This window comes from Helobdella robusta (assembly GCF_000326865.2).
Source record: "Helobdella robusta unplaced genomic scaffold HELROscaffold_3, whole genome shotgun sequence".
Taxonomy (NCBI): Eukaryota; Metazoa; Annelida; class Clitellata; order Rhynchobdellida; family Glossiphoniidae; genus Helobdella; species Helobdella robusta.
Genome location: NW_008704501.1, coordinates 5277542 through 5294286, shown reverse-complemented (window position 1 = coordinate 5294286; position 16745 = coordinate 5277542). Strand labels below are relative to the sequence as shown.

The 16745-nt window shown below is 35.3% G+C and overlaps 2 protein-coding genes across 2 annotated transcripts; both read right to left on the bottom strand.

Moving 5' to 3' along the window:
- Positions 1–3324: 3324 nt before the first annotated feature.
- On the bottom strand, positions 3325–5023 carry HELRODRAFT_161517 (hypothetical protein; the record flags this gene model as incomplete). The annotated part of the gene is made up of 4 exons (XM_009021429.1): positions 3325–3874; positions 3941–4041; positions 4181–4302; positions 4405–5023. The coding sequence occupies 4 exons, from the start codon at positions 5021–5023 to the stop codon at positions 3325–3327; spliced, it is 1392 nt and encodes a 463-aa protein (XP_009019677.1).
- A 2383-nt stretch (positions 5024–7406) lies between these two features.
- On the bottom strand, positions 7407–10470 carry HELRODRAFT_66057 (hypothetical protein; the record flags this gene model as incomplete). Its single annotated transcript, XM_009021428.1, has 10 exons — positions 7407–7597; positions 7793–7918; positions 8120–8207; positions 8377–8489; positions 8906–9014; positions 9119–9248; positions 9500–9566; positions 9926–10017; positions 10184–10282; positions 10370–10470. The coding sequence occupies 10 exons, from the start codon at positions 10468–10470 to the stop codon at positions 7407–7409; spliced, it is 1116 nt and encodes a 371-aa protein (XP_009019676.1).
- Positions 10471–16745: the final 6275 nt, after the last annotated feature.

Here is a 16745-nt window from a genome sequence, read left to right as displayed (position 1 = left end):
ACAAATGACATAATTGCTTAGCCGTTTAATCTGCACCGTTTTTTTTGGAAATTACGTTTTCATAATGCCATCTTAAAAATTTGAATTACAGTGAATGAGTCATTGATGATTTTTATAAGATTTGTTTCTAAAAATAGAAACAATAACAATTTTCGTAGCATCGTCCATTTATATGCAAATTATCTTTTCAGACCCTCCGGAGAAGATCCAAATAAGTTCACTGCACAAGTCGGTCAGTGGTTCCATGTTGCATCTGACGTGCCAGGCCGATGGCAGTTCTCCGCTGACTTTTGAATGGCTCAAAGTAATTTTTCGTCATCATACACATTTGGCATCGTCTAATTGATAAGTAATATAAAACACAATAACGATAAAATAATAGAGCAACATTTCACAGAATAAAAGCAATTTTTAACTTTTTGTTGAATGAATAGAAAATATTATTATGTGATAAAATCAATTATACGAAAGAATAAAATTGGCGCATTATGTCTGTTGATCAAATTTCACTACCTATAAAAAAAAATCAATGGGAACTTAACAAACGAATTTTGTGAAAGGAGCAAAGAATAACAGACATCTTGATGGCGAAAAGATCAATATTGAAGAACAGTTCAACGTACCAGGTGGCGAACATGGGTGAGTCTGACGAAGGGAGGTATTTCTGCAGGGTCAGCAACAGCAGAGGGACGTCGGAAGCTCACATCGATGTCAAATTATTATGTAACTCACACTTTCATCTTTTGTAATTGTTCATTTTTTCAAGTTATAAAAATATCATTTCATTCATTAAGTTATAAAAATATCATTTCATTCATCTTATAAATTTTTCGTACAAAATACTTCATGAATTGTAGCGAAACCAGTGATAAAGAAACTGACAAGTCAGTACAAGATATTGGAAGGAGCTCCACTCATTTTAAACTGCGAATCAACAGGCAGTCCCACCCCCGTCGTAAAATGGCTCAATGGAAATTTGAACAAGGTGCCTTTCATGACTGTTTATATTTTATAACAATCTGTATTATCTTGTCTTATTACAAACATTCACTCAATGCAAAATATCTTGCCTAAAACAATGATCGAATTAAAAATATCCAACAGTTGCCAAATTTGAATAATTCATTCAGAGCTTAAAATATGCCGTGGAAAGCTACGAAACGGCAAAACTGACGATACAAAGAGTCGAGAAGAGGCATGAAGGAGAGTACATTTGTGAAGCCAGTAACGAAGCTGGAACTGTGTCAACTGTTATTAAACTAATTGTTGAATGTTAGTGTTGATATTAAACCATATATTTTAAAAGTTGTTCAACTCAATTGACACAAAATTTGTAAAAATCTTAGCCATGCCATCGCTGAAATGTGAGCCGCCTGTTCACTACGGAAAAACCCATCAAAAGAGGACTTTCAACTGCACTGCTTATGGCAACCCGCTGCCTAAAATCCAATGGAGAAGAGCCGGCCATGAGGTCGTCAACAACAGCATGTTCACCATTTTCACAGTACGAAAGGAGCATAGCGTTGAAAGCCAACTGGATGTGAGATCGTTTCTATATATTTAAATGTACTTATCCTAGTAACTTAACATTATGATGAACTGTCATTTATGCATTAACGCCCTATGCACAGTCAAGAGTGCCAAAGATGATTTTCTATTGATATTGATTATCTTGAATGTATTAAAACGTTTACATATCATTTGCGAACATATACATAATATTGATAAATATATATAATATATCATCAAATCCAGATAGTGACAGCGGGCAACGAACCATGGATATACGGCAACTATACGTGCCTGGCTAAAAATGCTCACGGAAGCCAGTCGAGTTCTGTTGAGTTTGTACGTGCCAGTCAGTATTTTGATGAACGTTTTTGAAAATTTACTTTAAAAAATGTATAATGTAATTAATTAAATATTAATTACATTCACCCTTATTGTGATATTTTACAATACGAATAACATAACAGAATTGCCTCTTCAACCTCACAATTTCACGGTTTTGGATAAAAATTCAACGAACATAGTGATTCAATTAGAGATAAATTCAAACGATCCAGAAATCGATTTCTGGAAACTTGATTACCATGGTGTTTCAAATAATGAATCTGGCTTCTTGTTATTCAACAAGACAGGTCTCTTTCACAATTTTTATAACTGCGTTGTTGTTTTACAAACAACTACTTTGAAAACGTTAATTCAGGTAACACGAGAAATTTGGTGATGTCAGGTTTGTCGGCCAGCACAGCGTATCATGTGTCCCTCTCGGCTGGAAACTCAATAGGTTTAGGAGAGCCAATGAAATTTCTAGTAGAAACAAGTGGTTTGTTTTTCTCCAATATGTACCTCATGTTTGTTATATAATATTCTTTATTAAATTTTTAGAGTTATTCCACAATGGCACAGAAACAGAAAGTCTGCTTAGTACAAGTATGAGCAGTTTTGAAGTGAAGAAAAATGTTACTGTCATTACGATCATTTGTACTCTAACAGTTATTCTGATTTGTATCATCGTTTATTTAAAAATTCGCAAATTAAATATTAAAGATGTGTTAACGTGTAGAAAATCCAAAAACGCCGATTTATTTTCTTCCGGTATCGGAAAGCGATGCTACTCATGGTACAATGCCACCGATACATCAAACAGAGAACACACTTCTTCAAAACAAATCCACCTAAACAACATGGCCCAAGTAAACAATGAAGCAACGGTTTCACCAGACAATCGTCAGTGTGTTAAGCTATCAACGACGATATCTTCCAAACTCAGTACGTGCAGCAGCAAAAACGACGGCTCCCTCGATACGACCAACATTTATTGTGAAAACGACAACAGTTTACATTTTCTCAGTGAGACAAATTCTAGATCAGCTACGTGCACAGATAGCAACGTCCTTACTAACAACAAAAACCATGCCTTAGACTATAACAGTCTGAACTCTATGTATGACTTCGATAATACCTCAGGTATCTATGAAGAAATCCCGAAAACTCTCGATTCAACAGCCGTTAGTGAAATTCTGAACGAATACCATAATGATGACAACTTAGAAAATCTTTAATACAGAATAATACTCCTTTAGAGATAATTTCGCTTATTTCCATTTTATACAATGCATTTGCGTAAATTTTTACAAAAAACGATACAAAACATTTATACAAGATAACATGGTGATAATCAAACTGTTAAAATTTTTCGACTATTAACGGTTATCAAATAATTAAATTATTATTTTTATATTGCCATAAAAATAAAATTTTATACTTTGATGTATTTAATGTTATTCATAAAATAAATTAATTGTTAATAGCAATGGTTCATCGTGAAAAATTAGAAATTGTTTCATCTAGTGAGACGGAACGCGATGAACTTGAGTCGTGTTGAGATTGAGAACTCTGCTCCGATCCGCCTGTCGTTTCCTTCGAGACTCTTGAAAATGATTGTGATTTGGAAGGTGTACCAGAAATTGTTGAGAACGACATTTCTTCAGAAAAACTTGAGGAAGAACTTTTGCTTTCTTCAAGACGACAGACATCATTGAACTTGCGATTCAAAACATCTTTGTAGTGGTTTTTAAAATCTGAGTAGCTGTACAAGAGTTTGTCGTCTGGTTGTAGGGGCGGTGGCAGACGTATGGCCTTCTCATTGTGGAGGACTTGTACTTTGTAAATTTTGTTGCAGTCGTACAACACAATCATTATATTTGCGGCAAACGAACATATGAAACTTGTTCTGAAGAGTCTGGTTCTCATGCGTTCGTAGTTGTCGTGTCTCAGAGGTTCGTCGTCCTTGAACAATCCCATCAGACACATCACTGGCAGCAGTGTCTCCGCGTGAGCGAAATAAAAGACACCCTTCAGTTTCAACCTATAAAATTACGTTAATTAATTTGAATTAATGGTATTGATTGTTACCTCAAATAGCAAAAATTACCTGTTCTCGATGAAGCTGTCTATGTGCCGAAAAAATGTTGAGAATAAGTGGCAACTCTGGAGACTGCTTATTTCGTGCCCATAACCTGAATCGTAATATTTCTGAAACAAAATGTATGATGTGAGATGCTCTTGTTATTGTTAAATTTTCTTAATATATCATATTATTTTGACCAAATTTAATCATTTGTCTTAAATAATTTGGTATACATAACGTGATAACCAATATAATTTTAAATACCTTAAGATCAATAGAATATTCTAGCATACTTCTTGCTTCTTCTGGGAAAATGGTGCTCCAAACAGTATCGCCAACAAATGCATATGCACATCCAGCTATGCTGAACATCACTAATTGTTCCTCTGCGGTTTAAATTTGAATAAGTTGTATATTCAATGAGCGATGTTGGTAGAAAATGAAGAGAGTTCCGAAACGACCATCCCATCGTTCGCAAACAAACTCACTTCTTTTAAGATCCACTTTAAAGTTTAGCTTTTTCTCCATCAGTCGATTGATTTCTTGATAAGAATTTTTCTGAAAATCTTCACATTCCTTCAAGGCAAGTTTGTCTTTTTTGATCGAAGTTATGTAGTTTGAACATTTATCGAAAAATCTCAAAAGAAAATCGTCAGTGATTGTGGTGCTGCCCTCAAACGGAATAACTTTTGAGAAACCTTCTTGGAAATAGCTGCAGCTATCGAAAGCTCTTTCAGTGGAACTTGATTTAAATAATAATTCGCCTGCCTTACAATTTTTAAATAACTGGTTGAAATTGGTGGCTACCCTCTTGCCGATGTCAATGAGTTCCCGAGCCCCGCCTCTCGATAGTTCATTGTCTTCGCTGAAGTGGAATTCACGATCAAAAACCTCTTTCATACTCCTCACTGTAACATTGTTGGGGTAATCTTCCACGAATTCAGTCAGCAGTCGATCCACGGTTTTCATGTTTTTAAGACTAGGAAAGCGTGTGCCATGCCTGTAGAGAGCAATCACTTGAACTGGTCGGCATCCTCCTGGTTTCTCAAACTTCTTCGGTATGCCATTTTTAAAAGAATTTTGGTACGTAGTCTTGGTGGCATACATTTAAAAAAATTTAATTTAACTTGCCCATATCAGGCGCACTATATATAGGTGAAAATTCCTATGCTTGATGGCATGAATATCACCTGTGGTCTTCAAGTTATCGCATGTGTTAGGCGCAAATGTATCTCGTGTTGACAAATTGTAGTATTTATTTACAGTGGATCGTCACAGCATAGATGCGTTTCTTATAAACACAACACATCTCTACGGACGAACATCATCACTAACTAGGATAAAAAAAACATGAATTAACTTGTTGAGGCATAAATTGAAAACATTGTTTAACACTTGTCGATCCAAACTCTCAATAAACTTCACATCTGCCATTTAATATATATATATCTCGATATATATTTTTTATTCATCCCAATCAACTTGCACGCCTATTTTATAATTTAAAAAACCCAAACACTGCATATAAATTTTAATATTGCAAGAATTAAAATATTAAAACTAACCCCGATCCGAGCCAAAAAGAAATGAATTGTTAGTAACGACGTAATAATTTAAATCTAATTTTATTTAAACAATCTATTACGAATGATAATTTTAAACGATACAGACATTTAAACTTTCTGAAGGCAGGTCTAAGGAACAAAAGAAGCAATAAAAGACATATCTAACTGTTAAACTAACATGGGGTCTTTGACTGATCATAATAAATGACTGTGTCATCTATATCTTACACACGCATGCATGCACACACAAACAGAAACACACACACACAAATATGTAATGTATCATATTTATATATATATTTAAAACATATCATACATATATCATGATCATACAGAGATCATACTGAGACAGAGAAAAGCATATTTAAACGAATGGAAAAAAAAGTCGAAATAAAAACTAACAATCAATCTAGAAAGAAGGTTTTGGAAGGAAGGTCTAAACAGAATTAAATCACGTCAAAAAAGAGCTCTTTATAACCATGTACAACATAAAATATGAACAATAACGTAAAACGTAGTACGTGTAAATCTGCATATTATATTGGAATGTGTTAAGTGGAATGGTTGCAATGCAGCAAATATGTAAAATATAATTCATCATAATTACAATTTATAATAAATAAATAAAATAAAAAATATATAATATAATATAAAGAGAACGAATAAATATGTCAGTCGTAACTAACTCACCTAACTGAATTGATTTGGATTTTTAAAATTTGATAAAATTTTAAAAGAAAAAATAGCCATTGAAATTCAACGCTAAATCCACATCAATCAGTGAATAGTTAAATAAAAGAACTCAGTAACATAAATTATATCAGTTGAATTTGAAAGGAATATAAACAGATCCATGAAAATACAAACTTCTGAAGACAACAAACACACTGAGAAAAATTTTAATTTATAGAATGTAAAATGATGTTTCATTTAATACTGGTTATTTATTCATTCATTTACGTTAAAAAAATTATAAAACTATTTGAGAAAATGAGTTAAAAAATATGCTTAAAATAACTGTACGACTAGACTGAAAATAGGAATAGTTAACTAATGGGGAAAAAGCAATATATTATTGTAAATACATATTATTAAATAAGTAAAATATTGTAACAATCAGATTGTAAAACGGAGATCACAAAAACGTTTTCGTAAATTGTTGGCCAGTATTTAAAGTTAAACTCAATTAAATTAGAGTAATCTATCTATCTACCTATCTACCTATCTACCTATCTACCTATCTATCTATCTATCTATCTATCTATCTATCTATCTATCTATCTATCTATCTATCTATCTATCTATCTACCTACCTACCTACCTACCTACCTACCTACCTACCTACCACCTACCTACCTACCTACCTACCTACCTACCTACCTACCTACCTACCTACCTACCTACCTACCTACCTACCTACCTACCTACCTACCTACCTACCTACCTACCTACCTACCTACCTACCTACCTACCTACCTACCTACCTACCTACCTACCTACCTATCTATCTATCTATCTATCTATCTATCTATCTATCTATACGATAGATCGATAGATATATCATGATACTAGGTTGAATATTGCACCAAAATGATTGCAGCTTGCATGAACGTGCTAAACATATTAATATCAGATCATGTGCTTTCTATTAGCACAGCGCATATTAGCAACACGGTTATTAAATTTAACAATGAAAATAAACCGAACATTACCACGAAACAGTTTTCATGAACTTTTTACTTCCAAATGTTACTGACGTTACGGAATCTTAATTTACGCAGCGAACACTGGTTAAAATTTAAAAAACCTTCACCAATAAGGAAATAAAATAGAAAAATGATATAAAGAAAATGAATGAGAGAGAGAGAGAGAGAGAGAGAGAGAAAACAAGAATCAAAAATTGTAAGATGACCCAACTAGAATGGTTATTTATAAAACATTAACTCAGTAGATCTGTACATGCAGATATAAGCATCTGAAAGAAACCTCTTCATCAGTTCGTTGTCAGTCTCGCCAGACTTGATCGCCAGGCAGGTTGATTTCAATTTGCTTTCACTGGTTGTCAGCAATCCTGGTAGGAAGGAACAGACTCTAATGCTAGGAATCAAGACGTTGTCTTCCTGGGCGCGTTCAAACGCATTCCCAATTCCTGAATGTGGTGAATGCATAGGTGAATTAGAAGCATCAGTCAGTTCTCTAATGTAAATAATTCCAATGAAACAAATTAGGTTGCCTTTATGTGCTATTAAAATAATTTAATAACACGCGGCTAAAATACAACAGAAAGACGACCAAAATACGACGGACATACCAGCGACTTTCCTGTTCACCATGCTATCAAAATAAATCCAAGGAGAGTCAGCGTGGCTGCCCGTCTTCACGAAGCTAACAAAATGATTGACATCCACACACATGACGGCAAACAATTCCATCTTTTCTCGGTAGAGTTCGGGTTTGTTGAGGATGATCGTCGAAGCATCATCAGTGTCGTTGCTGTCGTCGCTGTGACCGTTGTTGTGGCTGTGGTTGGTGGTGTCGTTGTTGTCGTTCATGACGTCATTGCCATTCGAATCGTGACGTCTTTTGGAAGTTTTATTGTTGGCGTGTTTTTGGTGATTATCATCCGTTTGCAGTGCACCCGTTGAAGAGGCATTTGGTGTTGAATTAATGAAGAGAGTTTTAATGGATTGTGGCTGATGGTGGCTCCTCTTGTTGTGGCTGTGGTACTGACCAACGAATATTTGGCATTCATGCAGTGCGAGTGATGTTTGAAATGGACAACACAAACATAAAAACGATAACAGAGAAACGTGCCAACATCTGCAAACAAGATCAAACAGCAGCAAGAGACGTACCCGGTCACATGCGAGTAATTGAAACTAATGAATATGAAACCTGCTTTGAGCAGGCTTGGCAGAAGACAATGGAGGAGAGTGTCTTGTGACTGTGGAAACAATGTGAACATTCAAAGACTCCCATCTCCCCGCATATCGTACATTCTCTTATACCTTCAATGGAAGCCAATGAAGAGGCAAATAAACGAAACATTGGATAAAAACTATTAACACAAGTTGCTATGCTAATAATTACTTAGCAGCTCATTCAATTTATCATAGACAGGCAACCAAATTATCACACCCAAAACCATCATCACAAATTCAGACTAATTGTTTATGTAATATGTGCAGTGCAATTCATTTCTTATACCGTTTAACTCACAATCAAAGTATACCATTAACGGAAGAAGTCATTTCTTACGCTTTTAAATCAGGTTGAAGCCAGTCTAATTTTAATAGGCGTGTTAGTTATGAAGCTATGAGTCCGTGATTTGTTGCAGACTGGTCTGGTTCGAACGCTGTCTGGTCTAAACTAGAAGTTTACTCCACAAAGAAACAAATTGAAAATACATTAAAATATGACCAACCATACTGCAAAAGATCAGTGACGTCAATGAAGAGAGATGGGATGATGACGTCGAACATCTTGAACTCCTTGCCATGACGAGGCATTTGTAGCATCAGGCACGCTGGCTTCTGCAAACGAAATCACGGAACGGACAATACAGTCAACACGCATATCTAAATGTTTGAAACTTTTTTGTCAAACACCATTGCCAGCAGGCTGCAAATAAAATAACCTGCGTTAATTTCAACGTAGATTGGAAAAAAGAAATTTCAATGAGCTGTTGCACAGAGGTCAACGTGAGGTCAATGTCAAGGTTGTCCTTATCAATGAACAGCTGGTGAATATGCGACTCGTGACCGGTACTGTAAATAAGTAATCATTCAATGAAGCAAGGAACCGTCAACCATCCAAATATTAATTAAAACAGAATGAATGTACGAAGCAAGCCATAGAGAAAGCCATAAGTCTGTCAGGTTATTAAAACTTCACATTTTAAAAGCCGGTTGAGTTACATCACAAGCCTAGTACAATCACGAAATTGAAGTTTCGAGATAAATTTAAACGTTTAATTAACGACACTAGAACATTGAAAAACAAAGTTAGAAAACCGGACTTGAACTTAAGGAAAGGATCGACATTCAGCATGTCCTCCAGCACTGCATTCATGAACTCTTCAGGGTCTGTGTCGTGGAATAATGTAGTAAAATAAAACCATACTCTCAAAATAACCAAACATGAAGATATATCACCAAAAAAAAGTTAATACACCAGTTGTACAATATAATCTTACATTTTTCAAAATATATATACATATACGTACATACATAGATACATGCCTACTAAATACACACACACACACACACACACACACACACACACACACACACACACACACACACACACACACACACACACACACACACACACACACACACACACACACACATACAAACACACGCACACACACACACACACGCACACACACATATACAAACAAACACGCACACATACATATATACACAACAGCCAAATTCCCCACCTTTTTCTTCAAACAAGAACCTCTGACCAGTGAGGCTTTGATCGAGGAGACTTCTCAGTGTTGCTACTTTGTCAGCAGATACAAAGAAATCCCTGCATGATTATGGTTCGTGGTAGATGATTCTCTTAATGGTCGTGAAACAACTCGAGAGTTACACCGCAATATAATTATTAGTATTAGTGGTAATATTATTATTCAATGATACTATCGTTAGTTGCAATGAAATCTTTTAAAAATGAACGCTGAGTGAGTGCAAACCTTCTTAAAGGATTGACAATGGAATCTCTCAAGCACTTTTGCATTTTCACTTTAATGAAAAGCAAATCATCATCATCACCTGTTTTTTTCCCGCCATTACTTTCAACCACGTCATAACGGGAGTCAACTTTTTCATCATCCTCTTCCTCTTCCTCCTCCTCATCATCATCATCATTTTGTGATAACTTCTTGTGGAGTGCAGAGTCGAATGTAGAGTTGAAAGCAAACATGCAGAACACCGATGCATCAATGTAGCAGGAATTATTCAAACCCTGTATGCCTTTCATCGGCACTTCAACATCGTCATTTCTTACATCTGAAATCTCCACTGCAGTAGCCGTATTATAATTTTTATTTAGTTCATTGCACTGATGTTGATGGTTATGGAGGGGTTGATCGAGATGCAAATAGCGGAACAAACTGTTCACATCGACCATGCTAGCAGGCATCTGTAACTCACTGACGTCCGGACAAGTGGGAACTTTTAAACCTAATTGTTTACAAAAATTGTTGAAACTTTTGAAGAAGAATTTGGAAATTTTAAAAAATTACTACTAAACTGTTGAATTGGAAAATTTAAATTGAAAACATATTGAAACAATAAAAAATAACAGCCAAAACAAACTTGGATTGATGTAACTGGTGTTGATAACACTCGTGAACTCATCATTCCAGCTGTCGTCATCATTGTCATCACCATCATCAACATCCTGCAACACTTCCTCTGAATGATGAGGATGACGAGAGGGATGATGGCGCTGATGACCTTTCATCTTTCTGCTGTCTTTCTTGATGTACTGAGTAAATGTGAAGTAGCTTCTGAAAGGTGGACACTGAAACAGTCTGACATCTCCCAACCTTCCATCCCCACACTTCTCCATATCCTCCTCCTAATGTAGTAAATTGTTGTAATAAACCTTTTATTTATTAAATATTCAGAGATTTCTGTAAAAATGGTGTAGGTTATTAAATTTGAAATGATAAAAATGTGAAATCAACAAATACATCAACATCAGTTCTTCAAAAAAGGTCAAAATATAGTATGATTATAAATAAATTAAAACTTCAACTTGCTACATTTACATAAGCCCATGTGGACGGGGTAAGATATATACAACAAAACAATCAGTCAGTCGGTCAGTCAATTGACTAACCAGTTGAATGCCAACTATGGTCTCCGTGCTCTCTCCCACAGCGCCAATCCACATGATGAGTCCGTAACATGGCTGACCACAAACATCCACCTCAACTGACGATCCTATTTTCAATCCGTACGGTTCGAGAATCTTCTCGGGTGAAGATATAATCATATTCTCCATGTTCTTAGAGATGATTTGTTTGAATTCGGTTTGAACTGTCGGTGAAGAGATCTCGTAAACTGCTCCTTGGTCGACATTATTTTTCAAAACAACATCCATCGAGCTTTCATACAGTGAATTGAAATTAGGTTCACTCTTAAGAAGAGTAGGTGGAATAGTGGGGCCCTCGTGCGTCTGTGACTGCTGATTTTGGTGGTGCAGAGATAGAGGAGGTGATGGGAGAACAATGAAGTTATCTGATAAGGAAGATGACGACGACGATGAGAACGGCGGTGTGGACAGTGATGACAAGATTTTGACATGATCGGGATGATGATGGCAGTTGGTTGTTGCACTGATGTGATGTTCGAAACTGTTCCTCTTAATGCTCCAGTTCCTTTTCTTTTCGGCGTCCCTGCAAGGACTCAGGATATGAAAGTTGTCATCCTCGGTTGCTTTAAACGGTTGTCTGCTTCTTATTTCCTGCTGGGTCGGTTCGTGTTTCACGTCAAAATGATCGCATTTCTGCGAATGTTGCGTAAAAGACCTGGAGTGATTTGATTGAGGACTAAATGGCAGACGAGTTTCTTGCAGTTGTTCTAACAGAATGTGATCATCGGTTTGACAACAGCTATCAATTTGTTTCGGTTGTTTGCTCCTTTGAAGCATCTTCTCCTTGGAAGAAAGTTTTGCATCTACACATGACGGCGCCTCCTCCTTTATTCTAATGAACTTTTTGTACTCTTTAGAAGTATCATCAGTAGGAACTTCATTGTTATTGGTGCTATTGATATTTTCTTTATACTTCAAATTACTGCTAGTAGAGATCAATGCAGACTTTTTGCGAACGGAGGACTTTTTTTCAGGCAGTTCAGGAAGAACATTTGAAGGACAATCAGAGGAGGAACTTCTCCTGTTTGACATCTGCGGCAGTCGAACGATCTTCCATGATTTGTTTATTTGCTGCAGAATCATATTGGGAGTTCGTCTGCTGAAGAACTTGAGAAAACTGTTTCTGGTTGAAGCGCTGCTGCTGCTACTGCTTGGTTCAGCTGGTTTCGTCGTTGACGTCGGAGCAGGTGTGGCATCATCTGCCAATGGTGAATGTAAACTTTCATCTGCGTCAGAAATAAAACATTTAAGTTGGAATAATTAATGTGCATGCGTGGAACTACAACGAAATAAAATACAGCAGTAACAATGTACAAAAATGAGGCAATAGTGATAAACACATTAGAGAGTTAACAAAAAATATGTTAAAATGTGATCACCATCAGCCCTTTCATAGAAAGTGCTCCTGCCTGTTGTGTATGGAAGACGTAGGAGAACGTCACTGTCATCGAAAACTTTGCACATGTTTGATGATGGTGACGGAGACACCTTGTCGAATGTTCCAAGATTGGCATTCAGTTCATTTCTGTCACTGCATGCATCATGCACCATGTAACTTTTATTGAGACCAGTTAAAGTTTTGGTATTATCCACAGTATCCATGCTCCTGTTCATAGCCTTAGTGGCATAAATTCTGTTGTCTGACTTTCCCATTTTAATATCTTTCTCATGCACGAAAACAGATTGACCGGTGTGACTCTTTTTATTTCCAGACTTCATATCGTCAAAACTTCGTCGCAAAGATGACGGAAGAACTGAAGAGTGGTAACAGTTTGCAGTTGTTGTTTCAAACTGTGTTAATGCATCAGCTCCCAATCCTGCAACCTGTGTGCGTGACATGTGCCATGCAAACCAAAATATTATCCTATGTTCTGAATTGTTACTGTTAAATACAGTTACATTATTTAATTTTAAAAAGGATTTACATAAAATTGAATTTTATTAAATGATAATCTGCAGTTGTCATCTTGACATGTGTTTCAAATGAAAGCAGCTCTTCTTTTTCAAACTTTTACAAACAGAAAAAATGTTTTATTCAATTTGTAACAAAATTCCAAGGTTAAATAAAATAAACTGGCAAACATGAATGAAAAAAAATTAATAATTGTTAGAAGCAGAAGTCACCTTAAAAGCATTAGAATCCATATTCAGAATGTTACCATCATCATCCTTTATGACATTTTCATAGCAATGTTCCTTCTCTCTATCGTATATTGACCTCTCAACCTTCTCATTATCTTCATCATAATCATCATTTGCAACAACATTACCATCAGCGGCATCAACACCTCTAACATGTACATCACTAGCAAGCGCGCTGTTATCATAATTGATGCTATTGTGCTTGCTGATAAGACTGCTACCAAGGATACGTGAGTGACTGTGGTGCCACTGCTGGGAGATGTGATGAGGTTCCTGGCGAGTGGGAGTGACGGAGCTTCTGTCGGAGAAGTGAGATGAAAATCTAAATGAGGATGGCATTGTTTTGCTGAAATTTTGTTGTCTGCAATGGTTCTGTTGTTCAGAAAATGTACATTGTTGTTGTGGTTGATCTGAAAGTTTATGTAGTTGTTGTTTCTGTTGTTGTTTCTGTTGTTGTTGTTTGTGGTGGGAAAAAGATGTCCTGTGTTGTTGCTGCTGCTGTTGAGAACATGGTGACCTGTCAGCCACTGAAATGAATGCAACTCGATTTGGACTGGCACCACCTACCAATGGTTGTTCATTACAAATATTCCACTGTTAGAACTACATTCAAAATATCTCTTGTCATCATAGAAATATACATTTTATAAAATTAAGTAAAAACAAAATCATGTCAGATCAACAATTTCTCAAACTTTTTCAAAATAACAATAAATAATTAATAAGGCAAAAGTGGTTTCATGAATTTTTTGCATTTTTAGGAATATTATAACGCATAAAACAAATGTAACAGAAATTCATAACAAAGCAAACCTGAAGAAAGATGTAAATTTTCAAACATGGAATTTGATGGCTGCATGCTGACAAGGGACTTCTTGGTCGAGTTGATGCTATCCGACGCACTTGAACTGCAGTCATCGCGTAAAGTTATGAAACCAGCACTACTGACGTTTGAGATGGGATGGTACATCTGATTCGTTGTTGCTGCTGCAATATATAAAATGTAATGGCTAGAAAATTCAAGATCCTTTAAAAAAAATCCCCAAAAAAAAAACTGAAAACAAGATACTTAACAGTTGTTGAATTGTGCAAAATCTGCGTGTCTTGGTCCAAAATATTCATCGGCCTTAATAAGACCAATAGCTGGTATGAGCGATGCATGGTTTTGTGCTGTCCTGAAGAGATGAACATTATTGTACTTGCCTGTCCCTGTCCCTATAGGACGATCCTGGTTTCATGCGTTGAGATTGATAAAAAATCTTGAAGTATCTAAATTTATTATCTAGAAAAATGTGGTACCAAAACTTATTTGAAACATAAGAATATATTAGTAAAACATGACATGCTTTTAATAAAAATTGATCGAAAAATCTAAATTAAAATAAGTAAAATTATTTTTGAAATTGAAAAAAAAAACAAAATTACAAATTCTACTCCAATTGTGAATTCTTTAATTTTGGCATCAGGTAATATGCCGATCCACCTGACAGATCCTAACTCAGGTCCATCGTCACTAATCCACACAATTCTCTCACCCAACTCGAGTGGGGGTCTCATCAGGCCCCCTCGTTGCACCCCATCTTGTATTGCTCCATCATCATTTATCAGATCAGAACCTGTTAGTTTAGTTGCTGGTGACTTAGAAAGATTTTCATAGAATTTTATGTGATGTGATGAAATTTTGTCAACTGCCACAAATATTCCACAGTTAGCACTACATTCAAAATATCTCTTGTCATCATATGATCCATCAGTTGAGTAAGTGCTAATTAGTGGCTGCAAAAATTTAATCATTAACCAACTAATTACTTAATTTAATTTATTAAATTAAATATGTAGTGTGATTTATTTTGTAAGAAACACCAACCAATGGCAATTCAATTCCAAACCATATTCCTTCTGGTGAGGTCAGCGGTCCCACATACCTTACTTGACCTCTGCTGTTTTTTGGAAGGCCTGAATAATTCACCAGAGACACGAACATCTCATACATTTGACCAGTTTTAAATTGATCGAGGTACTTTTCATACAAGATACAACCAGTTGCTAGTGAATCAGTTTCAGTAGAAATGCGTTTCCTTTCAGCAAATGATTCAACTGATAATAAGAGATTAAATTCCAAATCACTGATCATTAAAACATCACTCAGTGCGCAAGACAGATAGACATCAATCAAATCGCAAGATTTCAGTTGAAGTTGGCTCATGGATTCCTCCAACAATTTGGCATCATCTTGTTGTTGATCAAGAAGCACCCACAAACTTCCAGCAGAAACACCGACCTTTGTCTTCAAGACGCCATTATCAATTTTCATGGCACACAAATCACTAACCAGCAGAAAATATGATGACTCCATTTTCCACTCACACGGAAGCCTTACTTAACTAATCTTATTTATTTGCAGAACGCATCCATGGTTATTTATGTTTGGTAATTTATTTCAGATCAATGTAACAAGTGTGATGAAAACTAATATGGAAGAACAAAACCTAAAGTTTAAATTTATAATTTGACAAAAAATTTTAGAGTATGTTTTTATTCTATATACACCATCTAATTATAATACCTATATGACATATATATTATTGAAATTTTTAACATGTACTAGTATAATTCATAGGCTGTTATTAAACGTTTTTCAAATTTTATTATCTACAGGTGCCTGTTATACAGAAAATTTTATTCATAAATAAATTTATTAATAAATATTACATTGTCTTTTATCAATACCCATCCATAGGACTTGTAATTTAGATATTAGCAGCGTTCTATCTTCTCTACACATTGATCTTGCAATCTTAAATAGCGCACGTCTAAAGATGATTTTCAGTCTTTAGTAGAACATGGGTGAAACTATCGAGTACGAGGCATTTATCCAATCCTTTTAACCTGCCAACCAGATTTTCAAAGTTGATCTACTTTTGATATAAAGGCAAATTCAGTTGTTAAATTTTCCAAGTCTCATGACAGGCTTCAATGTTTTTTTGTCAATTAAATTAAAATAAAATTCGTTAGTTAAATTGAGTTATTAATATTAATGATTAAAATGCTTTTCAGATTGTTTGAAACCCTGTTTAAATGTTTTCAAAATTTAATTACAAACATTTTAATTATTATTTAAACAAATAATTTTTAATTATTTAAATAACGTGCACATCAGTTAGTTTCGATTGTCATTCGCATGCAAACTTGCCTGAAGATAACACATATTGCAATGTATCTCGTTTTAC